The sequence below is a fragment of the Vombatus ursinus genome, unplaced genomic scaffold (genome assembly GCF_900497805.2).
Source record: "Vombatus ursinus unplaced genomic scaffold, bare-nosed wombat genome assembly UNPS02014841.1, whole genome shotgun sequence".
Lineage (NCBI taxonomy): Eukaryota > Metazoa > Chordata > Mammalia > Diprotodontia > Vombatidae > Vombatus > Vombatus ursinus.
Window position 1 is genome coordinate 46,570,294 of NW_020954619.1, and position 25,236 is coordinate 46,595,529.

Here is a 25,236-nt window from a genome sequence, read left to right on the forward strand (position 1 = left end):
TCCTGAGGAGAAAGCTACCCCAGGAGCAGACTGTATAACAATAATGGCCCTTGATGATACCACTAGAATTAGAAGCTATAAAAACTTGTGGTTAAGACTCTTTGTTGCTCTGTACTGGACCCCACATTATAGTAAACATCTCCTCAGCCCTTCTCCTCCTGACAACCTGCCATAGGGCAAAGTATGGGAAAGCTGCCCCCTGCCTTCTCTCCCATCATGGTATTTGACCCAGAAGAAGCTTCCATAAGTTTATTTATGGAAGCTTTTCTTCCTTATTAAGGTGAGCCCCATTCAGAGATGACTATGGTTTTGATTAGACTGAAAATCTGTGATGTTTGCACTAATTTAATAAAAGTGTTATTGGAGGTTTCCTCTAAGAGAAAAAAAAATAAAAATAAAAAACTCCAGTGGCCTCCTATTACCTCCAGGGTCAAATATAAAAATCCTCTGTTTGACTTTCAAAGCCATTTATAACCTGGCTCCTTTCTACTCTTCTAGTGTAATAGCTTACTTCCCTCTAGTTTCTTCCAAATGAGGCAACTAAGGAGTAGAGAGGACAGAGAGTGAGGCCTGGAGTTAAGAAGACCTGAGTTCAAATCCCACCTCAGACACTTACTAGCTGTGTGACTCCAAACAAGTCATTTAACCTTTGTCTACCTTTGTTTCCTCAACTATAAAATGGGCATAACAATAGCACCTAGCTCCCAAGACTACTGAAGATCAAACAAGGTATCTGTAAAGTACTTAGCACAGTGCCTGGAACACAGCAGGCACTTAATAAATGTCCTTTCTTCCTTCCATGTTCTCTGTGATCCAGTGACATGGGCGTTCTTGCTATTTCTTGAATATAACATTTTTCCCCCTACTCCAAACATTTTTATTTATTGTCCCTCATGCTTAGAAACCTCTACTCCTCTCTACCTCCTAGCTTTTCCTTCAAGTTTCAGGTGGTCTCACCTTCTGTAAGAAGCCTTTCTCAGGAGGCAGAGTTGAGATGGTAGAATGAGAGTCAAAACTTTTACCTAGCTCTCCCAATACACATTTCCCACAACAATCTAGGAAATGTGTGAGATCAGGCAATTCTGATCAGGAAAGCCAAGATAAAGTTACAGTGAATCATTTTTCTAGTCCAGGGCAGCTTAAGAAGATAGAGAAGTCTACAGACACTGGGATGGTGACTGGCTAGAAGTACAGGGGCAGCAGAGGGGAGCATTCCAGTACCTAGAGACTCAAGGGGCTGAGACTGAACCCCAAGACTGGAAACAACAGGGCAGAAAGACATCACAAGTGACCCCTAAATCATCACTGGGAATAGGAACAAGTGCCAGCTTTGTCACCCGTTACCCAGTTCCAGGGCAGAGAGAAGCAACAATGAGTGAGAAAGGCCTAGTTGTGTAGGGAGTAAGGAACAACTTACAGAAATATTACTCTGTGACTCTGAGTCCAAAAGCAGAGGGAGAACCCAGTTCTAACCTTTAGTCCTAACCTCTAAGCCTTTGGGGGTAATAACTAGGGTAGGAAACTCGAACAAAAGAGAAACCTTAACATAAACACAGAAGACAACAACTTGAAAACATTCACAAGCAAACTTTAAAAGAAAAAGCAGATTCAACCCAAGTCCAATAAAAATTCCGAAAAGAGTTAAAGAAATTAAAGAAAAAAAAATAGATTGTAAAAACCAAATAAGAGTGGTAGAGGAAAAAAATGGGGGAAAATGAGAGCTTTGGAAGAATGTTATGAAAAGAGAATTGATAGCTTTGTAAATGAGTTAAAGAACATTACTAAAGAAAATAACTCCTTAAAAATCAGAATTAGCCAAAAAAGCTATGAAAAAAACAATAAAACAAAGTCAAAAGATTGAAAAAATGGAATAAAAGATGAAATATCTCATAAGAAAAACAACTGACCTGGAAAATGGATAAAGGAGAGATCATTTTAAAATTATTGGACTACCTGAAAGCCACGATCAAAAAGAGTCTAAACATATTTCAAGAAATTATAAAGGAATAACATATTTCTGAGAACTAGAGGGCAAAGTAGAAATCAATAGAATGTACCACTCACCTCCAGAAGGAAATCTCGAAATGAAAACTCCCAGGAATCTAAAAATCCAGAACTCTCAGGTCAAGTAAAAAATACTGCAGGCAGCCAAAAAGAAATAATTTAAATACCATGAAACCACAATCAGGATACACAAGATTTAGTAGCCATCACTAAAAAAGAATGGAAGGCTTAGAATATTGTATTCCAGAAGGCAAAGGAGCTAGGATTACAAACAAGAATAACCTAGCCAGCAAAACTGAATATAATCTTGCAGGTGGAAAAAGGGCGATTTTTAATGAAATAGAGGACTTCCAACCAATTTTGATGAAAAGACCAGAGCTAAGCATAAAATTTGATTTTCAAATGGAGGACTCAAGAGAAACAGAAAAAGATAAAATCATAAGGGATATAACATAAACTGTCTAGACTCTTAAATGGGGAGAGGATACATGTAACTCCTCAGGACTTTATCATCATTAGGGATCTTAGACAGACTCTAATTAGATGGAAGGACTAGATGTGATTCTATTATGCTAGAATGACCTCAAAAGAACAACAGAAGAATGGAAGAGAGGAATGCACCAGGAGAGGGTAGAAGAGACAAGAAGAAAATTACCTCATATAAATGGGGCATTCAAAGAAGAATTTATGTAATGGAAACACTGTAGGAACACTTGAATCTCACTCTCATCTGAACTGGTTCAAGGAGGAAAGAATACAGATACATACACCGTTGGGTACAGAAATTTATCTTGCTAGAGAAATAGGGAAAAGGGTTAAGAGAAAGGTGGGGGGGATAAAAGAGTAGATAAAAAGGAGGCAATGGTCATAAGCAAAACAGAATTCTAAGGGGAAGTCTAAGTATAAGGAAAGAGGATAGAGGAAAATGTAAAGTCAGCAATCATAACTATGAATGTGAATGAGATAAGCTCACCTATATATAGCAGAATGATTAGAAGCCAGATTACATTAATAAATTGTTTATAGGAAATACATTTGAAACAGAAAGGTATACACAAAGTTAAATGAGAGACTGAAGCAGATTCTATTATAAAGCTTAAGCTCTAGTAAAAAAGGCAGAGGTGGTAATCATGATCTCAGACAAAGCAAAAGCAAAAATAGATCTAAGATAAACAGAGAAACTATATTTTGTTAATAGGTACCACATCAACACTGAATACATATGCAGCAAAATGGCACAGAATCCAAAATCTTAAAAGAAAAATTAGACGAATTATAGCAATAAACAGATAGTAAAACTATATTTACCCATCTCAGAACTAGATAAATCTAACCATAAAATAGTATAAAAAAAAATCTAACATTCATGCTTATTATGCGCCAGGCACTATGCTAAGCACTTTATATAACCTCATTTAATGCGAACAAAAACCCTGGTAGGCAAGTGCCCTATTAATACTATTTTACAGATGAGGAAACAGGCAAACAGAGGTCAAATGAACTGCCCAGGGTCACACAGCTAGCAAGTATCTGAGACTAGATTTGAATGAGGTCTTTCTGACTCTAGGCCCAGCCAGCTGTCCATTGTGCCATCCAGAAAAAAATTAAGGAGATGAAAAGAACTTTAGAAAAGTTAGATATGCTAGCTCTCCAGAGAATACTGAATGGGAATGGAAAAGAATATATCTATTTGTGTGTGTGCATTTATAAAGATATGCATGGCACCTCCACAAAAACTGACCGTGTACTAGCGCATTAAAAACCTCATCAACAAATGCAGAAAAGCAGAAATATTAAATGCATATTTTTCTGACTACAATAGGATACAATTACATTCAATTAAGGGTTTTTGAAGCATAGGTTCAAAACAATTAGAAACTAAATAATCTAATCTTAAAGAATGAATGGGTCATAGAACAAATCACAAAAACAACAAAAAATTTCAAAAAAGATAATGACCACAATGAGACAATATGAGAAAATTTGTGAGATTCACCCAAAGCAATATTTAAGGAAAATTTATATCTTTAAATGCTTACATCAGTAGAAGAGAAAAATCAACAAATTGGTTGTGCAAATAAATTAGGGAAACAAGAAATTAAAACTCCATAATTAAAAATCAAAACAGAATTCCTGAAAATGAAAGGAAAAATTTATGAAATTTAAAGTAAAAAAATCATTCAACTAACAAATAAAATGGGGGAAATTTTTTTTAAAAAAATTAAAAAACCATTGTTTATTTTAATTTTAAAAATAAAGAAAACCAAATTAACAGTATCAAAAATGAAAAAGATGAATTCACAACTAATAAAACCAATTTTTAGGCTCTATTTTGCCCAATTATATGCCCAAATAAAACAGATAATTTAAATTAAATATCAATATTTACAAAAATATAAATTGCCCAGGAACTGTTATCTTAGGAAAAGAAACTGAACAAGCCATAAATTAGCTACCTAAGGAAAAAAACTGTAGGAACAGATTATTTAAAGATGAATTCCACCAAACCTTTTTTTAAAATTTTAATGAATTTATTTATTTTTAGTTTTCAACATTTACTTCCACAAGATTTTGAGTTCCAAATTTTCACCCCATCTCGCCCCTCCACCCCACCCCAAGATGGCATGCATTCTAAATACCCCATCCCCTAGTCTGCCTTCCCTTCTATCTCTCCCCCACTTCTCTTATCCCCTTCCCCTTCAATTTTCCTGTAGGGCAGGATGGATTTCTGTACCCCATTTCCTGTATTTCTTATTTCACAGTTGCATGTGAAAACATTTTTTTAAACATGTGTTTTTAAAACTTTGGGTTCCAAATTTTCTCCCTTCCTCCCTCTCCATCCACCCTCATTGAAAAGGCAAGCAATTCAATATAGGTTATACATTTGCAGTTATGTAAAACACTTCCATAGTAGACATGCTGTGAAAAACTAACTCTATTTCCCTTAATCCTATCCCGCCCCCCCCATGTATTCTATTCTTTCTTTTGACCCTATCCCTTCTCAGAAGCATTTGCTTCTGATTACTCCCATTCCCAATCCTCCCTCCTCTCTATCATCCCCCTACTCTCTTGCCTCCTTCCCCCCCATTTTCCTGTAGGGTAAGACAGATTTCCATACCCAACTGAGTGTGTATTTTATTACCTTCTTAAGTCAAATGTTATGAAAATAAGATTCACTCATTCCCTCTAATCTTTCCCCGTTTCCCCTCCACTGTAAGAACCTTTTTTTTGTGAGATAATTTGCCCCATTCTATCTCTCCCTTTCTCCTTCTCCTAGTATAATCCTTTCACCCCTTAATTTTATTCTCCAGATATGACTCCTTCATCTTCAACTCATCCTGTGCCCTCTATCTATCGAATGATTGATTGATCTATCTCTCTATCTATATATATATATATATATACACATATAATTTTTTTCCCTCCAACTACCCTAATACTGACAAAAGTCTCATGAGTTACAAATATCATCTTTCCATGCAGGAATGTAAACAGTTCAACCTTAATAAGTCTCTTAGGATTTCTCTTTCCTGTTTACCTCTTCATGTTCCACTTGAGTCTTGTATTGGAAAGACAAATTTTCTATTCAGCTCTGATCTTTTCATCAAGAATGCTTGAAAGTCCTCTATTTCACTGAATGACCATTTTTTTCCCCTGCAGGATTACACTCAGTTTTGCTGGGTAGGTGATTCTTGGTTGCAATCCTATCTCCTTTGCCCTCCAGAATATTATATTCCATGCTCTGCGGTCCCTTAATGTAGAAGCTACTAAATCTTGTATTATCCTGATTGAGTTTCCACAATACATAAATTGTTTCTTTCTGGCTGCTTGTAATATCTTTTCCTTGACCTGGGAACTCTGGAATTTGGCTACAATATACCTAGGAGTTTTTCTTTGGGGATCTCTTTCAGGAGATTGGTGGATTCTTTCCATTTCTATTTTGCCCTCTGGTTATAAAATATCAGAGCAGTTTTCCTTGATCATTTCTTGAAAGATGATGTCCAGGCTCTTTTTTAAATCATGGCTTTCAGACAGTCCAATAATTTTTAAATTCTCTCTCCTGGATCTATTTTCCAGGTCAGTTGTTTTTCCAGTGAGATATTTCACATTCTTTTCTAATTTTTCATTCTTTTGGATTTGTTTTACTGTGTCTTGATTTCTTCTAATTTTTAAGGAAGTATTTTCTTCAGTAATCTATTGGACTTCCTTTTCCATTTGGCCAATTTTGCTTTTTAGGGCATTCTTCTCTTCACTGGCTTTTTGGATCTCTTTTGCCATTTGGGTTAGGCTATTTTTTAAGGTCTTATTTTCTTCAGTATTTTTTTGGGTCTCCTTTAGTTAGGTGTTGACTTGTTTTTCATGATTTTTGCATCACTCTCATTTCTCTTCCCAGCTTTTCCTCTACTTCTCTTACTTGCTTCTCAAAATCCCTTTTGAACTCTTCCAAGGCCTGGGACTGATTCATATTTTTCTTGGAGACTATGGATGTAGGAGTTCTGACTTTATTGTCTTCTTCTGGTTGTATGTTTTGATCTTCTTTGTCACCAAAGTAAGATAATACAGTCTTGACTCTTTTTGCGCTACTTACTCATGATCCCAACCAATTACTTGAGTTATAAACTCTTTGTTAAGGTAAGAGTCTGCTTCCAATGTGGAGAGTGTACTGTCCCAAGCTTTGGGGGTTGGTATAGCTGTTTTCAGAGCTATCTCTAGGGACCTGAAAATTTTCAGTTCTTCCAAGGTGCTATAATAAGGGGGGAGGTGTTTCCTCTCTACAGCCACAACAAGCTCCACCACACCAGCACTCCTCCTCACCCCAGGACCGCCCCTCAGAACTGTGACCCAGACCCAAGCACAGGCACAGCAAGAGATTCCTGCCTCAGCCCTGGCAAAGAGATCCCTGCAATCCCCCTCCGATCAGCCACTCCATTCCCCCTCAGTCTGTGGGCCTGAAGCTCAGGAGGCAGCCACTGCCCTGGGGACATGTTCGGGACTTGTGGCTGATACCTAGCTTCTCTCTCTCACTGCAGTCACAGACTTTTCCCACTGACCTTCTAAGTTGTCTTCGGTGTTCATGGGTTGAGAAGTCTGGAAACTGCCACAGCTGCCCGCGATTCAGTCCTCTGAGGCCTGCTCCAGGGTCGCTCAGGCTTGCGCGCCCAGACAGAACTGCATTCCTCTCCCTGCCCGGCACAATATACCTTTCTGATCAACCATTCAGGTTGTGTTGGGCTGGAAATTTGTTTCATTCTGTCTTTTTGTGAGTTCTGCTGCTTTAGGATTTGTTTAGAGCCATTTTTTAACAGGTATTTGGAGGGGTTTGGGGGAGAGCTCAAGCAAGTCACTGCTTTCACTCCGCCATCTTGGCTCCGTCCTCCACCAAACCTTTTAGGAACAATTAATTCCATTGCCATATAAACTATTTGAAAAAGGAGTCCCATCAAATTCCTTCTAGGACACAAATATGGTCTTAATACCTAACCCAGGAATAGCAAATTAGAAAGAGAAAACTATAGATAAATTTTCCTAATGAATATTGATGTAAAACTTTTAATAAAATAGTAGCAAGGAGATCACAGCAACATATCACAAAGATAACACACTATGTCTAGGCTGGATTTATATTAAGAATGTGAGGCTTCTTCAATATAAGGAAAACTATAAGCACTGTTGACCGCATCAATAATAACAACAATAAAAATCATAATTATTTTAAAAGATTTAGAAAAAAGCTTTTGAAAAAAAATGCAATACTTATTCCTGTTGGAACACAGGAATAAATAGTGTTTTCCTTAAAATGCCAAGTAGTATCTATCTAAAACCAAGAGCAAGCATTACCTCTAATGGGGATAAGAAGTCTTTCTAATAAAATCAGAGGTGAAGCAAGGATGTCCATTATCACCATTACTATTCAATATTGTACAAAAATACTAGCTATAGCAATAAGACAAGAAAAATCAACTGAATAAAGAAGTACTGGTAATGAGGAAACAAAACTATCATTTCTTTGCAGATGATATGATGGTCTACCTAGAGAACCCTAAAGAATCAACAAAACCTAACTAAAACAATAACTTCCACAGAGTTGTAGGATATAAAATAAACCAACAAAAATTATCAGTATTTTTATATGTTACCGATGAAATCCAATGGAAACAGACAGAAAAAAGAAATTCCATTCAGAATAATTAAAGACAATATAAAATGCTTGGGAGTCTTCATGCCAAGACACATACAAGAACTATATGCATACAATTACAAAAGACTTCACACAAATAAAGACAGGTCTAAGTAACAGGAAAAATTAATTGCTCATCGGTCAGCTGAGCAACTAAAAGTGATAATACTATCTAAATTAATTTGTTTATTCAGTACCATGCCAATCAAACTACCAAAGAATTACTTTACACAGATTTTGTTACTAATAACAAAATTCATCTGGAAGAGCAAAACATCAAGAATATCAAGGAAATCAATGAAAAAAAATAGGAAGAAAGGAGAACTAGCAATAGTAGTTAGGGGGTAAGAAATAGAGAGGTTGATTACTGGAACAGATCAGACACATAATATATAGAAATAAACGAATAACAACAGCAAGCATTATCTGTAATGTGAATAAGCCAGAAGCCTTCCCAATAAGATCAGAGGTGACGCAAGAATGCCCATTATCATCACTATTATTCAACATTGTACTAGAAATGCTAGCTATAGCAATAAGAGAAGAAAAATAAATTGAAGGAATTAGAATAGGCAATGAGGAAACAAGACTATCACTCTTTGCAGATAATATGATGGTATACTGAAGGAATCCTAGAGAATCAATTAAAAAACAACTTGAAATAATTAAAACCTAATTGAAACAATAACTTCCACAAAGCTGGAGGATATAAAATAAACACACATAAATCATCAGCATTTCTACATATTACCAACAAAGCCTAGTAGCAAGAGATAGAAAGAGAAATTCCATTTAAAATAACTGCAGTGAATACAAAATACTTGGGACTCTAACTGCCAAGAAAAACCCAGGAACTACATGAACACAACTACAAAACACTTTTCGCACGAATAAAGTCAGATCTAAACAACTAGAAAAATATCAATTGAGGATGGGTAAGCTGAGCCAATATGATAAAAATGGTGGTTCTACCTAATTTACTTATTCAGTGTCATACCACACTACCAAAACTTATTTTATAGAGCTACAAAAAATAACAACAAAATTCACCTGGAAGAACAAAAGGTCAAGAATCTCAAAGGTATTAATGAAAAAGAATGCAAAGGAAGGGGGCCTAGCGTACCAGATTTCAAACTATATTATAAAGTGGCAACCATCAAAACTATCTGGTTCAAGCTAAGAAACAGAGTGGTGGATCAGTGGTATAGATTAGGTACACAAGACACAGTAGTAAATGACCATAGTAATGTAGTGTTTGATAAATCCAAAGACCTCAGCATCTGGGATAAGAACTCACTATCTGACAAAAACTGCCAAGAAAACTAGGTATAGATCAACGTTTTACACCATATACCAACATAAGGTCAAAATGGGTCCATGATTTAGACATTAAGGGTGATAACAGAAGCAAATTAAGAAAGCAAAGAATACTTTACCTGTCAAATTTATGGAGAAGGGAAGAATTCATGACCAACTAAGAGACAGAACATTACAAAATGTAAAACAGATAATTCTGTTTATTATTAAATTAAAAAGGCTTTGCACAAACAAAAATAATGCAACCAATATTAGAAGAAAAGCAGAAAAATAATCTTTACAGCAAGACGTTCTGATAAAGGCCTAATTTCTCAAATATATAGAGAACTGCTTCAAATTTATAACAATACAAGCCATTCCCCAAATGAAAAATCATCAAAGAATATGAACAAGCAGTTTTCAGATAAAGAAATAAAAACTGTTTATGGTCATAAGAAGAAATGTTCTAAATCATTTTTGATTTGAAAAATGCAGATTAAAACATCTCTGAGGTACCACCCCAAACCTATCAGATTGGTTAATATGATAGTAAAGGAAAATGGTAAATGCTGGAGATGATGTGTGAAAATTGGAATGCTAATGCACTGTTGGTGGAGTCATGAACTGATCCAATCATCCTGGAGAGCAATTTGGAACTATGCCCAAAGGGCAATCAAACTGTGCATATCCTTTGATCTAGCAGTGGTAATACCATTACTGGATCTGTATGCCAAAGAGATCATAAAAAAATGAAAAGGACCTACATGCACAAAAATATTTATAGCAGCTCTTTTTGTGATGGCAAAAAAACTGGAAATTGAGGGAATGACCATCAATTGGGGAATAGCTGAATGAGCTGTAGTATATGATTGTGATGGAATACTATTGGGATATAAGCAATGATGATCAGGATGCTCTCAGAAAAACCTGGAAAGACTGACATGAACTGATGCGGAATGTAGTGAACAGAACCAGGAGAACACTGTACACAGTAGCAGCAACATCATGTGATGATCAACTATGAATGACTTAGATCCTCTCAGCAATACAATGATCCAAGACATTTCCAAAGGACTTATGATGGAAAATGCTATCCACATCCAGAGAAAGAACTGATGGATTCTGAATGCAGATCGAAACATACTATTTTCACTTTTCTTTTTTCTGTTTTTTTTTCCTTTTGGTCTTTCTTCTTTCATAACTTGAGTTATATGGAAATGTTTTACATGATTCCACATAAATAACCTATATCAAATTGCTTTCCATTTTAGGAAGACTGAAGTGAAAGGAGGGAGAAAAATTTGAAATTTAAAATTCTTTAAAAATAAATGTTAAAAATTGTTTTTATATATAATTAGAAAAAATAATATTTAAAAATAAATAAAAATAAGTAAATGTTTGATAAACTTAAAGATCCTAGTTATTGGGCCAAGAACTCACTATCTGACAAAAATTGCTGTGAAAACTGGAAAGCAGTTAGACAGAAACTAGGCACAGAACGTCTCACACCATTTACCAAACAAATTCAAAATTAGATACGAAGAATGATAACAAATTTGTGGAGCAGGGGAGAAATCACTTGTCAGATCTATGGATAGAGGAAGAGTTCATGACCAAACAAGAGATATGAAGTTTTATGAGAAATGAAAAAAATTTATTACATAAAATTTAAAAGATTTTGCAAAAACAAAATCAATGCAGGTAAATTTAGAAGAAAAGTAGTTAACTGGAAAAAATCTTTGCATTAATTTCTCTGAAAAAGGTCTCATTTCTAAAATATATAGGGAAATGAATCAAACTTACAAGAAAAAGAGCTACTCCTCAACTGATAAACGGTCAAAGGATATGAACAGGCAGTTTTCAGAGGAAGAAATCAAAGCTATTAATAGCCATATGAAAAAAGTAGACAAAAAAAGAAAGAAAATGACAAATACTGGAGAGGATGTGTGAAAACACAGACACTATTGCAGCCAGTGGAACTGCGAACTAGTCCAATCATTCTGGAAAGCAATTTGGAATATGCTTAAAAGGCTATTAAACTGTGCATGCTCTTTGACCCGGCAATACTGCTTCTGTTGTTCAGTCATGTCCAACTCTTCATGCCTCATGCACACCAGACACCTTCTGTCCTCCAATGTCTCTCGTTCACGTTCCAAGTTCATGTTCATTGTTTCCATGTTACTACCTATCTCATCCTCTGCCACCCCTTTTCCTTTTGCCTTCAATTTTTCCAAACATTAGGGTCTTTTCCAATGAGTCTTGTCTTCTCATTATATAGCCAAAGTATTTAAGCTTCAGTTTCAGTATTTGACCTTCCAGTGAATTGACCTTCCAGTGAATAGCCTGAGTTAATTTAATTATTGACTGATTTGACCTCCTTGCTGTGCAAGAGGCTCTAAAAAGTCTTCTCCAGCACTAAAACTTGAGAACACTGATCCTACAGTGCTCAGCTTTCCTTAGAGTCCAACTTTCACAGTCATACATTGTCATTGGAAATATTGTAAATTGCAATCCTGTTACTATGGCTATACTCCAAAGAGATCAAAGAAAGAGGAAAAGGACTTAAGTACAAAAATATTTATAGCAGTTCTTTTTGTATGGCCAAGAATTATAAACTGAGGGGATGTCCATCAACTGGGGGATAGCATAACAAATTATGATATAAGAATGTGATGGAATACTATTGTGCTGTAGAAAATGATGAAGGACACAATTTTAGAAAAATGATGCAAAGTAAAGTAAGCAGAATCAGGAGAACAATCTCCACAGTAACAGCAATATTGTAAAGATAATCAACTTGGTGAAAGTCTTAGTAATTCTGGTCAATATAATGATCCACAACAATTCTAAAGGACTCATGATGAAACATGCTATCCATATCCAGACAGAGAAATGATGGATTCAGAGTGCATAATGAAGCATACTTTTTTCTTTTTCTTGATTTTTTTTTTCTAGGAAGGGTGAGGAGAAAGAAACATGGCTTATATACACATTTGTTTTGCATGACTATATATATTTCTAATAGATTTTGTTTTTCTTGCCTTATTAGGTGGGGGAGAGAGAGACTTAGCAAATGAAAAAAAACTGTGCTTAAAGAAGTCCTATTTAATCTCAGTGTCTCTAAGTTTATCTCCAAATTCTTCAGTATATATGCTATTTGTACATAGTTGTTTACAGGTACCTAGGCGGCACAATGGATAGAGTGCCAGGCCTAGAGTCAGGAAGGCCTAAGTTCCCTGTTGCCTCATTTTCCTCAACTATAAAATGAACTGGAGAAGGAAATGGTAAACCTCTCTAGTATTCTTGCCAAGGAAAAACCCAAATGGGGTCGTGAAGAGTCAGACACAACTGAAAAACAACAACAACATAGTCATATACATGCTGTCTGCTCTATTAGATTATAAGCTCATTGACAGCAGAGCTATTTATTTTTCCTTTATTTGTACTTTCAGTGCTTAATAAAAGCTAGCCAACTGAAATGAGATTATATAATTTGTGGATAACAATAAATACAATTTATAATTATTACTTCATATAAAATTTAAGGAAAGAAAATGTGGCAGTACGTCCTGATATTACTGACAGTAACATATCTAAATAGCTGTGTTACCCTGGGTATCTCTTGACTTCAGTCTATAAAATGAGTCTTGACTAGATGATCTTTAAAGTTTTGTGGGTTTTTCCAGTGTATATTCTATATAGAGGATAGGGGCTGGATCTGTGATTTCACTAGTAAAGGTAAATCTCAATGATGAGTTTCCTCCAGAAATACAGTCTAGCACAATCTCTGTACTAATAGTCTCAGCAAAATTGCCTAGAGCACTGAAAGTCTAAGTAACTTGCTTAGGGTCACAAAACTAACAGATGTCAAAGACAGCACTTCAACCTAGGGCCTCCTGACTCCATAGTAAGCATTCTCTCCTCCATGCCATGCTGCCTCTCCTGGAATTCTGTAATTATAGCATATGATGATAATTATAAAGACACAAGGTTTATATTCCAATTATTTTTCATTTACTGTTTTAGTTAACAAAACACATGCCTGAACCTAAATCTTAAATATTTATAGCTTTTGTCATTTTTATGTAGAACTAAAATATCTAATGTTAAGTTTATAAATGCACATGCAACCACAACTGAATTATATTGTGCTAATAGAACAATTGCATGAAACACTTTCCAGTAATGAATCATAGAGAAAAGGGAGATTTTACTCATTCAAAAACATACACAACTCCCAATCTCATAACAGTGCATAGAAGTTGTTTCAATGGTTTGGAATGGAATCCTCTAAGACTTTTACTCTAATTCACTAGAGAATTTCATATACATACATATATATATATATATATATATATAAATTAAAAAAAAAACAAGCAATGATTAAGTGTTTACTATGTGCAAGGCACTGTGGATACAAAAAAAAGTAAACATATATACTCAAGGACCTAAAATTCTAATGAAGGCAACAATAAGCAAACAATTGTGTACATACAAGAAACAGACAGTGTAAATGAGCAGTAATTCCAAACAGAAAGCATTTAACAAGTAGAGGGGATCAGAACTCTTGTGGAAAGTGGGATTTTAAGTGAGATCTGAAGAATTTCAGATATCCCTAACACATCTATGTAGACTAATTTTTCTGAATAATACAGACTTAGATATAAGATCATTTCTCTATATGACTTCCACACTCTTACAATACTTTGGGGTCTGGTTTGATATATACTCGGTTTCTGGGAGAAAATCTCTAGACTATTTCCCAGAAGGCTCTGGTTTACAAGTCCAAGAGACTGTGAACAAATTCTGACACCTGAGAGGATTGAAAAGAAGGTCTCTAGCAAATCCAATGAGTAGAAAGTAGAGACAGGAGAGACCTAGAAAAATGGTACCTTCATAAAGACCTTGCTGAGGCAAGTACATGGATAATGAATCATTAGGCAACCAGAGTACTGGAGCAATATAGAGAAGAGAACAATGAGTCTGTAGAGAAAGTAGGTGAACATCTAGTATAATGTTCCTGAAATACAGCATCCTGTCCAGACTCTGAAAATGAATGAAACTCTGAGGTAGTTAGGTGGTGCAGTGGATAGAGCACTGGCCCTGAAGTCCGGAGGACCAGAGTTCAAATCTGGCCTCAGACCAAACACTTGACTAGCTGTATGACCCTGGGCAAGTCACTTAACCCCAACTGCCTAAAAAGGAAACAATATACAAAAAAAAAAAAAAAAGAAAATGAATGAAACTCATGGCCTCATTTACCTCAAGTTAGCTGTACTCTCTACCCCTGCCAAGCTGAGTATGAAGAGAAGATGATTTGGCAAAATAGCTTCCACGAGCAACACCATGAATGAAACTGACTGTGTATTCCTTCTGCTGTGCTGACAATACAGTGGGAATGGTACAAGGAATTGACTCAAAGTTTCCCTTTGAGGAAAAGAAAGAATTTACTTAGGTATGTGTGTTAGGCATATTTGATACTTGATTAACTGCTTGTCACAACCTTGCCACTGTTTCATTAAGTGCTTTTCACTTTGAATTCATGGTATTTAACTTGTTCCTATGGAACTCACAAATCAGAGCACAGGCCTGGAGAGCAGTAACCACACATCGCCTTAGATCATACCACCTTAGAAGATCCAAAAACTTACAGGACCCCAGAACTAGCTCTGCAAAGAGCAGCACAAAAAATGTGAAGCTAGGTATAGTGCTCCCACCACCCTAGGGCAGAGACCAAGTTTAACATAAAACTAAAAGTTAAGAAATAGGCTGGAAAAATTAGCAAAAACAAAACAAAGCAAAACCAGAAAAGAACCTGACCATAGAAAGTTACAATGGTGACAGGTAACATCAAAAAACAAACTCAGAAGAGGACAACAATGTCAAAATGGATACATGAGAAGCCTCAAAAGAAATAAACGAATTGGTGTCAGGCCCCCCAAAAAAACTCCTGGGAGAGCCCCAAAAGGATTTAAAAAATGAGAAAGGCAAAAGAAAAATTGGGAAAAGAAATGAGAGTGATGCAAGAACATCCTGAAAAAAGAGTCAACAACTTGGTAAGCAAAGCACAAAAAAAATGGAAAATGATGTACTGAAAATGATGGAAAAACAACTCCTTAAAAAGTAGAACTAACCAAATAGAAAAGGAGGTACAAAAATTCACTGAAGAAGACAATTTCTTAAAAAGTAGAACTGGCCAAATAGAAAAGAAGGTACAAAAATTCACTGAAGAAAACTCCTTAAAAAGTAGAATTGACCAAATGGAAAAAGAGGTACAAAAGCTCACTGAAGAAAATAATTCCTTAAAAATTAGAACTGGAGAAGTGGAAGTTGACACATCAAGAATCAACCAAACAAAATCAAAAGAATGAAAAAATAGAAGAAAATGTAAAATACCTCATTGGAAAAACAACTGATCTAGAAAACAGATACAGGAGATATAATTTTAGAATTACTGGACTACCCAAAAGCCATGATCAAAAAAAGAGCCTAGGCATCATCTTTCAAGAAATCATCAAGGAAAACTGCCCTGATATCCTAACAGAGGGTAAAACAGAAATGGAAAGAATCCACCTATTACCTCCTGAAAAAGATCCCAAAATATGAACTACGAAGAATATTATACCTAAATTCCAGAGCTCCCAGGCCAAGGAGTAAATACTTCAAGCAACCAGAAATAAATAATTCAAATATCATGGAGCCACAGTCAGGATTACACAGAATTTAGCAGCGTCTGCATTAAAGGATCAGAGGGCTTGGAATATGATATTCCCGAAGCAAAGGAGCTAGAATTACAACCAAGAATCACCCACTCAGCAAAACTGAGTGTAATCCTTCAAGGGAAAAAATAGACATTTACAGGAAAAAAGGACTTTCAAGATTACTGATGAAAAGACAAGAGCTGAACAGAAAACCTGATCTTCAAATACAAGACTCAAAAAAAAAAACATAAAAAGGTAAACAGGAAAGAGAAATCATAAGGGATTCAAATAAGGTTAAATTGTTTATATTACTACATGGGAAGATGATACTTGTAATTCTTAGGAATTTTATCATTATAAGGGCAGTTAAAAGAAGTATAGATAGAGGGTGTGGGTATGAGTTGATTATGATAGGATGACAAAAAAATAACTAAAATGAATAAGAAAGAGGAATGTACTGGGAGAAAGAGAAAAGGAGAGGTAGAATGGGGTAAATTATCTCACATAAAAGAGGCATGAAAGAGCTATTACAATGGAGGGGAAAATGGGTGGGAGGGTAGCAAGTATTGCTTTAACCTTACTCTCATCGGAATTGGCTCGAAGAGGGAATAATGTACAGACTCAGTTGGGTACAGAAATCTATATTACCCTATACAGAAGCAGGAGTGGAGGGGAATAAGAGAAGGGAGGGTGGATTGGGGGAGGCAGTGGCGAGAAGTAAAACACCTGTAAGAAGGGAAAGGGTCAAAGGAGGGAGAGAGAGAAGGATAAATGGGGAAAATAGGATGGAAGGAAATACATGTTAGTAAACATAACTGTAAATGTGAAGTAAAAAAAACAGAGGTAACAATCATGATCTTAAGACAAAGTAAAAACAAAAACAGACCTTATTAAAAGGCATAAGCAGGGAAACTACATCTTGCTAAAAGCTAAAAGCAACCATGTATCATGAAGCAATATCAATGCTAAACACATATGCATCAAATGGTATAACATCCAAATTTTTAAAGAAGTTAAATGAGTTACGGGAGGAAATACACAGGAAAACTATACTAGTGAGGGAACTCAACTTTCTCCTCTCAGAATTAGATAAATCTAGCTTTAAAAAAAAGGTAATGAGGTGAAAAGAATTTTAGAAAAGTTATATATGCTAGACCTATGGAGAAAATGGAATGGGAATAGAAAGGAATATGCCTTTTTCTCAACAGTACATGGCACCTACACAAAAACTAACCATATATTAGGGCATAAAAACTTCACAGCCAAATGCAGAAAAGCAGAAATATTAAGTGTATGCTTTTTAGATCATAATGCAATAAGAATTACATTAAGTAAAGAGTCATGGAAAGATAGGTTAAAAATTAATTGGAAACTAAATAATCATAAAGAATGAGTGGGTCAAAGAACAAATCACAGAAACAATCTATAACCTCATTAAAGAGAACGACAACAATGAGACAACATACAAAAATGTACGGGATGCAGCCAAACCAGGAGGAAATTTATATCTCTAAATGCTTACATCAGTAAAATAAAGAAAGAACAAATCAATGAAATGGGCATACAACTATAAAAAACAGAAAAAGAACAAATTAAAAACCCCCAAATAAGCACCAAATTGGAAATCCTGAAAATTAAAGGGGTGGGGGGGAGAGAGAGACAGAGAGAGAGAGAGAGAGAGAGAGAACGAACCTATTTGTACAAAAATATTTATAGCAGCTTTTGTTGTGGTGGCAAAGAATTAGAAATTGAGGGGATGTCTATCAATTTAGAAATGGCTGAACAAATTGTGGTATATGATTATAATGGGATACTATTGTACTATAAGAAATGACAAGCAGGATGATTTTAGAAAATCCTTTAAAGACTCACATGTAAGTGAAAGTCAGCAGAACTAGAACATTGTACAGTAAAACTGTACGACGAAGAACTGTGAATGACTTAGCTATTCTCAGGATTACACTGATCCAAGACAATTTCAAAGGACTTATGATGAAAAATGCTATCTACCTCCAGAGAAAGAAACAATGGAATCTGAATGCAGATCAAAGCATACTGGTTTTCACTTTCTTTATTTTGGGGAGGGAGAGTTGTTTTCTTTCACAACGTAACTAATAAGGAAATGTGTTTTGCATGACTGCACAAGTATAACTTACATTAAATTGCTTACTATCTCAGGGTGGAGAGTGGGAAGGGAGGTATGCAGAGAATTTGAAACTCAAAATTTTAAAAAAACAAATGTCAAAAATTATTTTAGATACAATTGGGAAAAATAAAATATTATTAAAAACGTATTTGTGTAAGAAGTTGCATTGGAGAAAAGCCTTCTAGGCTGTGGTTTTCTTGTTTTAAATTATGTATAACATCTTGTATCTCTGTGCTACTTGAATTTTTTTTCTCAAATAAAAACTAACTATAACATTACAGAGTGACATTGGAATAACCATTCCGTAGAGTAATTTGTAATTCTGTCCAAAAGGTTACTAAACTGTGCATACCCTTTAATCCAATAATGCTATAAAAAATGCCTAATCCTCAAAAGAGATCAAAGAAGGACTGATATGAACAAAATATCTTTAGGAGTTCCTTATGTTGCATAAAAGAACTAGAAAGGAAGTGCCAATAAACTGAGAAATAGCTGAACCAAACATAATATAAGGGAATACCATTGTGCCATAAAATAATGAAGAGGATGGTTTCAGAGAAACCTGGGAAGATTTGTATGAATTGATATAGAGTAAAGTGAGCAGAACCAGGACAACAGTGTATACAATCACAACAACTCTGTAAAGACAAGTAACTTTGAAAGATGTAAGAACTCTGATCAATGTAATCACCAACCATAATTCCAAAGAAATAATGATGATATTTTTATTCTTGACAAAGGAGGGACTGAAGAGTACAGAATGAGACATATTTATCAGACATGGCTAATGCACAAATTTGCTTTCCTTAATCATTCACATTTATTATAAAGGTTTTTTTTTTCCTTTTTTTCCTTTGTTTTTCAATTGAGGGAGTAGAAGGGAGATAAAGCAGATTTTTGTTAAATGAAAAGAATAAAATTAAATTTAAAAAACATGGCAAAGTCGTTTCAAGTCTCTCAGCTAATCATTCACTTCTAATTATACTTTTTTAAGATAAGTAGACACCTTTAAGGAACACAAAAATATTTTACAAAAGGAAGAAAAAAATTTAAAAATAATAAAAAATTTTAAAAAATAAAATACTAAGAATTCACACTGCTATTACTTTATCTTCACTGCTTAAAAAACTAAACTATTAGGCAGTTTTTAAAACCACTAACACTATAATTCTAACCACTTATGTGATATATTAAAAATCTATCCATAATGAATAAATAAAAGTTCTGCTCATTTAAAATTCATTAGTAAGATATATTTGGAAAGTTTGGAATCAATTAATGCAATACCTTTTAATTTTAACTGCAAGGTCCTTTCCAGAACAATAATCACAGATCATAATTATCCTGAAATGGATCTTGAATAAAAATAACCTACCATATCAGATTTTTTTGGTATAGTAGACAGAACATTTTGGAGTAAAAAAAAAAAATCTGAGTTCAAATCCTGCCCTCAAAACTTTACTAGCTGTTTAACAACAAAGGGTAGGTCACTTAATTTCTCAGAACCTCAGTTTCCTTGTCTATATTACCTACCTCACAGGGCTGCTATATAAGGAAAGACTTCTGTAAACCTTAAAGTACTACATAAATGTCATTACTGGTGGAAAACTTAGGAAATTTAAAAAGACGTAACAAAGTACCAATAAATATAGCTAATTTAATTTTTTTCCAATTTGTGTTTCAATTATTTTCAAATTAAAAATATTTAAATGTATTGATCCAGAGTGAACATATGGATTATTTCAATGGGAAGACTAAAATTTAACTGTATTCTTATTTTAAGTCAACAAGCTTTAGTGGCAAAGAAAAAAATTATTTTAACATTAAGTACAAAAAATAGCATGTTGGAAGTACTTGTTAAAACGTAAACTTCAAAAAGTTACACACAAATTTGAATTATTCTTCATAAAAGCAACACCTACATTCTTTTAAAGAGTCTGGTATTTTTAAAAAGTTAAATTACTTTGGGGATAATTTATTTTGTGTCAAAACATGTTTTGACGGAATATTAGTTTTATTTTCTTTAATAAATATACTTAGAAATCATTAGCCAGAAATTCATGCCATGCAAAAAGCTAAAAGCAGCTTTTCAAACTAAACAAAAAAATCAAAATGAGCATTAGTTTATTTTCAGCCCAGCTTGAAAGTGCCAAGGATAGCCTCTAAACAATTCTAATAAGGTAAGTGAATGAGAATTCACAAAAAGTTGCTGTACCTGTCTCTGTTTGTTAAACCCAGATTTACACTGCTTTAAGAAAGGAACAAAACAGAATGAAAGATAATATTAAGATGAAGACATCAAACATAACGTGTAATTACTAAAATAAATAATAGCACTTGTATCATTCATTTTATTTAAAAAAAAAACAAAACCCAAACCCTGGAATCTAACTCTATAACAATATATTATGGGACATCATTATTTGCTATATAATACTGACATGGTTTTAGACATTTTATATGAAGCGAAATTCAGATGTATCCAGTCTGTGAAACTTCAGAATTGACCGATTATTAAATGTAATTACAAAATTACAGTTTGAAATTAATAAAGAATATTTCCCTAATTTGAGAAATTACAGTTGAGGGTTATTTACTTTTTTTTATTTCTTTCTAACAACAAAAGTTCTATTATTTTGCTAACGGTAATATACAAAATTCTTTAACTCAAATGAACATTACGTAACACTGAGTATGTCCAGGAATACATTTTAAAGAAAGTGCTCTATTATTCACAATAGGTTTACAGAGTATGGGGAACAACCTCAAACCACAGCATTTTACGGAAAAATCCTTTATTGCATGCAGTAAGAAACTAAAAATGATTGTGGGAAGCATTGATATGCTATTTTTAATATGTTTTTATAATAATGCAGATTTTTAAAATTCTAATTAAAGTCAAAGCATGCGACAATTACTCTTATTATCAAACCTTACAGGTGTTAGATATTCTAAAACAATTTGTATTGCTGTTAATATATCAAGTTAGTTGACAACACTAACTCATTAAAGCTTATTTATTATGTCCCTGTAGTATGGTTCTACTAACATCATACTTTTGTTTTGAAGTGTCCAAGATTGAGCACTTTAAACTACACAAAATGGTTGTGAATGTAACTGATCCTGGATACTTTAAGAGTATCTGAAACTGGTATTATTTTGCTATAAGGAAATAATTCATTAAAAAACAAACTAGTGCTAATAATGTAGGAAAATGGGGCTTTGTTACTTCAAATCAAAATCATAGCTACAAATGAAACATTAATTGGCAGATAGAGAGTCTGAAAGACAGGTTTTATATAACACTACATTTGTAAGGTTTGTTTTCAAGGCAATCTTTTGAAAATCACTGAACTTTTATAAAACTTAAATGGGGTGCAGCAAGGTAGCGCAGTAGATAGAGTACCAACCCTGTCTGGAGGACCTGAGTTCAAATCCGACCTCAGACACGTGACACTTACTAGCTGTGTTACCCTGGGCAAGTACTTAACCCCACTGCCTAGCAAAACAAAAACAAAAAACTTAAATGAAATTTATTTTATCATTTAAGTTTTTGATAGTTATAATATCAAGGCACTGAAACTAGTATATGTGTGTACAAATACGTATATATGTATCAAGTATGGGATAAATTACTTTTTTTTAAAGTTACCCTTCAAAAGACAATAAAGAATAACTTATCTGGTTCTAACTGAGCTAAAAAAAAGGGGGCATGGGGTTATTCTTTGAAAATTTTTTTAATCATTTTCATTTTTCAAGCTGATTCACAAACTAACAAGAACTGATGAGTACTAGATAACATGAGCAGCTACACTGAACAGGCTTTAAAACAGTTCTGAATTCACCCTATTCCTTACCCATGGCATCTTTATCTTTCTTGTCTTGGGCTCCTCCTAAGCAGAGACAGTAAAAAGTATGGTTTGGGTATAAGGACAAAAGTTCTTTAAAAAGCAGATTAGGATATTCTAAACCAGAAGTGAACAAAGGAATATATAGGTAACTCCTCAACTTAAGCCTTTCATACTTAAGCTTTCTACTTGTTTGAAACTAATTAAACATCCATTTATCTCTTTATTCTAGGTTAAACTAATATATGAACATAAAGGCATACATATTTTTATTTCCTAGACAATCTTAATAAGTCTTTGAAAAATATTTTGAAGATCATTTTATCACTGTTCTAAAGACCTGGTAATTGTTTTTATGATTTTGATTGTTGTTGCTGGTTGTTCTTAAGTTGAAAGTAACGTTGATTGCTGTTAAAATGAAAGAGGCACTGGAAATAAACATAACAGACTGACTTTATAGCACATTATTTCCTGGTGCTCTTTGTTTAGTCTGACAATGAGCAGCTTTACTTTTAAATGATTTATCAATTAATCAAGAACTAGAAAAGTTCTTTACTTTTTAAAATTAAATAATGAAATACTATTACCATCATCAACAAAAAGCATTTGCTGAAAATCCACTTGAGAAATTTGAGAGTACAGCTCAAAACAATTTACGGAATGATTCTCAATGTCACCACTTACCAAAGAAAATTTACTGCGAGGAAAATAATGCACTGGGATTCAAACTACATTTGGAATCATTCTTTAAGAGGCAAACACCATCCAAATTACTGAGGGTTAACCTCTGAATGTTGATAACATATTAGGAACTCCAATAAATGAGTGAGACTTTTTAATCTACTACATTTATCCATGACAAATGCTCAATTGCTATTCATGAAATATAAAAGATCGAGAGGAATACCTGTATCAGGTAGGGTGAATTTTTTGTGGAGGATCCTATGAGGGAATGGGCAACAAGAATTATATTTGATAAGATGGCATGATTAGGTTGAAATCTGCACTAATGTATGGAACACCCACAAAAGTGCACTGAAGTATGCAGCATTTTCTGATACCTACATAGTACAATGGGTAGTCATTACCAGGCTTCAGCGTAATAAATTTTTTGGTTACAACATCTCTTAAAGTCCATCTCTTAAAGCCCCCACTTAAAGCCCATAAGTCATAGGAGGTTTGATATTTATCAGAATGAGTTACCACGCCCATGAAAAAGTACTGATGTACTAAAGAAATGTACTCTTTGATGTCAGAAACCAAGCCAATTTAAATTCTTATATCCTGAGAACTTGGCAAAGTATTTTGCATAAAACAAGTGGTTTAAAAATGTTTGTTGCTAACTGTCAACAATATACACATGCCCATTTTGTAGAACTTGAGGCCTAATTTTATTATTTAAAATGAATAGAGGGCTTTATTATTACTCTAATTTTCTCACTTACTATTTGTCTTATTTTTATTTAGCCCTTGATCAGGAACACATTTAATGCTTTTCCTATAAAAATTTAATTTAAAATAATATATTTTTGAGATAATTTTCAAGAATGAAGTGTAATAATGAAATGTTGGTATTTTTAAAATACTTCTTTTAGTTAAATCATCTATATTTTAAAATATTTTATATGTTGCTTTGGTTAGAAGATCACAGAAAAACATCTTTATAGATTTCTTTTCACTTCCACTACTGAGTTAACTCCTAAAAAATTGAACAATGTCTTTGCTTATTTTTACTAATTAATTCTCTAGTCTATAAAAACCAATCTCATATGCTATTGTAGCTGATAATTTTTTTAAAGCAAAGAATTCATATACTAGGCACATGACAGCATTGTCTTTTAATATTATAAACAGCAAAATGGTATAGCAAATTTACGAAACAGGCAGAAATACAAAATTAATTCTTATTTTTAGCATCTTTTAAACATTTCACTTAGATTATATTTTCTCCTTTCTCAAAAATGAACTTTGAAGACTATTCCTAAATGAAAGAACACAGAATGTTCTTATTTATACATTATTTAGAGTAGAATGCTAACTAATTTAACATGTTCAAACTATTACGACTCTTAAGCTGGTCGTAATGATGGCATATCTCACCTAACATCATTAATACTTGTGATGACATTTGATATTAGGTGACTCAACTTTCAAGGGAAAAATTAGTCTGACCTGAACAAAGTTTATGCACACATAAAGAACAATGTCATTAGTAAGCACACTGATATTAAAGGGAATTAAGACTACTATGAGTTAAGCTGAGGTTATCACCAACTGACAGAATAACTGACCTAATGATATTACAGCTAAGTATCAAGACATTACACTGAAATTTGGTTATGATGCATTGATTGAATATTATTATTTAATACTACTAAACAATGCTAGCCAGGGTTAATATGCAAAGTATGCTTGTGTCTGGTTTTCATAAATATTTCACAAGATTTTTTAGCATAAAGAATAACATTTGTAATCATGTACATATGTAATAAAGTAAGTAAAATCTATTATGGTATACAGTGTCAATTGATCTATGAATGAAAAACTCCCTAAACATTTCAACAGAATTATGGGCTACTGCGTTCATCATTTGAGGCTAATTGAAAAGACCTGAATATATCTACTGAGATGTTAATGATTCAGAAGAATTTATATTCTCAATAGACGCACAAAAATAATTTCATCTTTTTTCTACTACCATCAATACAAACTGGAATCTTAAAATTGATTTAAAAGCACATCAAGTTCACAAGTATGTAGGAATTCAGGATACAATTCACTAAATTAGTTCAATCGACTGTCCCACATTTTAAAAGAGCTTTAGAACCAAGACTGGTCATACCTACACGTGCAATAATGCACTATTAAATAAAATAAAATAAATTAAATAGCAGGAAGCACATGGAATGAATTCAAGAGGACTCTGAATTTTATTAATATATCTAGTGTTTATTTCAAAGCTCTTATGCTAAATTCATGTCTTATTAAACACAAGAACACGAGAAAAATCTTATATTAAAATTTCTTGCAACTAAAAAGAATTCATATGTTAAGATGTTAGTG

General features: G+C 33.8%; 1 protein-coding gene across 3 annotated transcripts in view; it reads right to left on the minus strand.

The window, feature by feature from the left end:
- KIDINS220 (kinase D interacting substrate 220) overlaps positions 1-25,236 on the minus strand; it is a 174,665-nt gene that overhangs the window by 14,217 nt on the left and 135,212 nt on the right. The window contains exon 26 of one of the 3 annotated variants that reach the window (XM_027840309.1): positions 20,541-20,573. The exons of the other annotated variants lie outside the window; for them this stretch is intronic. Coding sequence (XP_027696110.1) covers positions 20,541-20,573 — 33 coding nt within the window. The remainder of the gene's footprint in view (positions 1-20,540; positions 20,574-25,236) is intronic. 3 annotated transcript variants of the gene reach the window in all.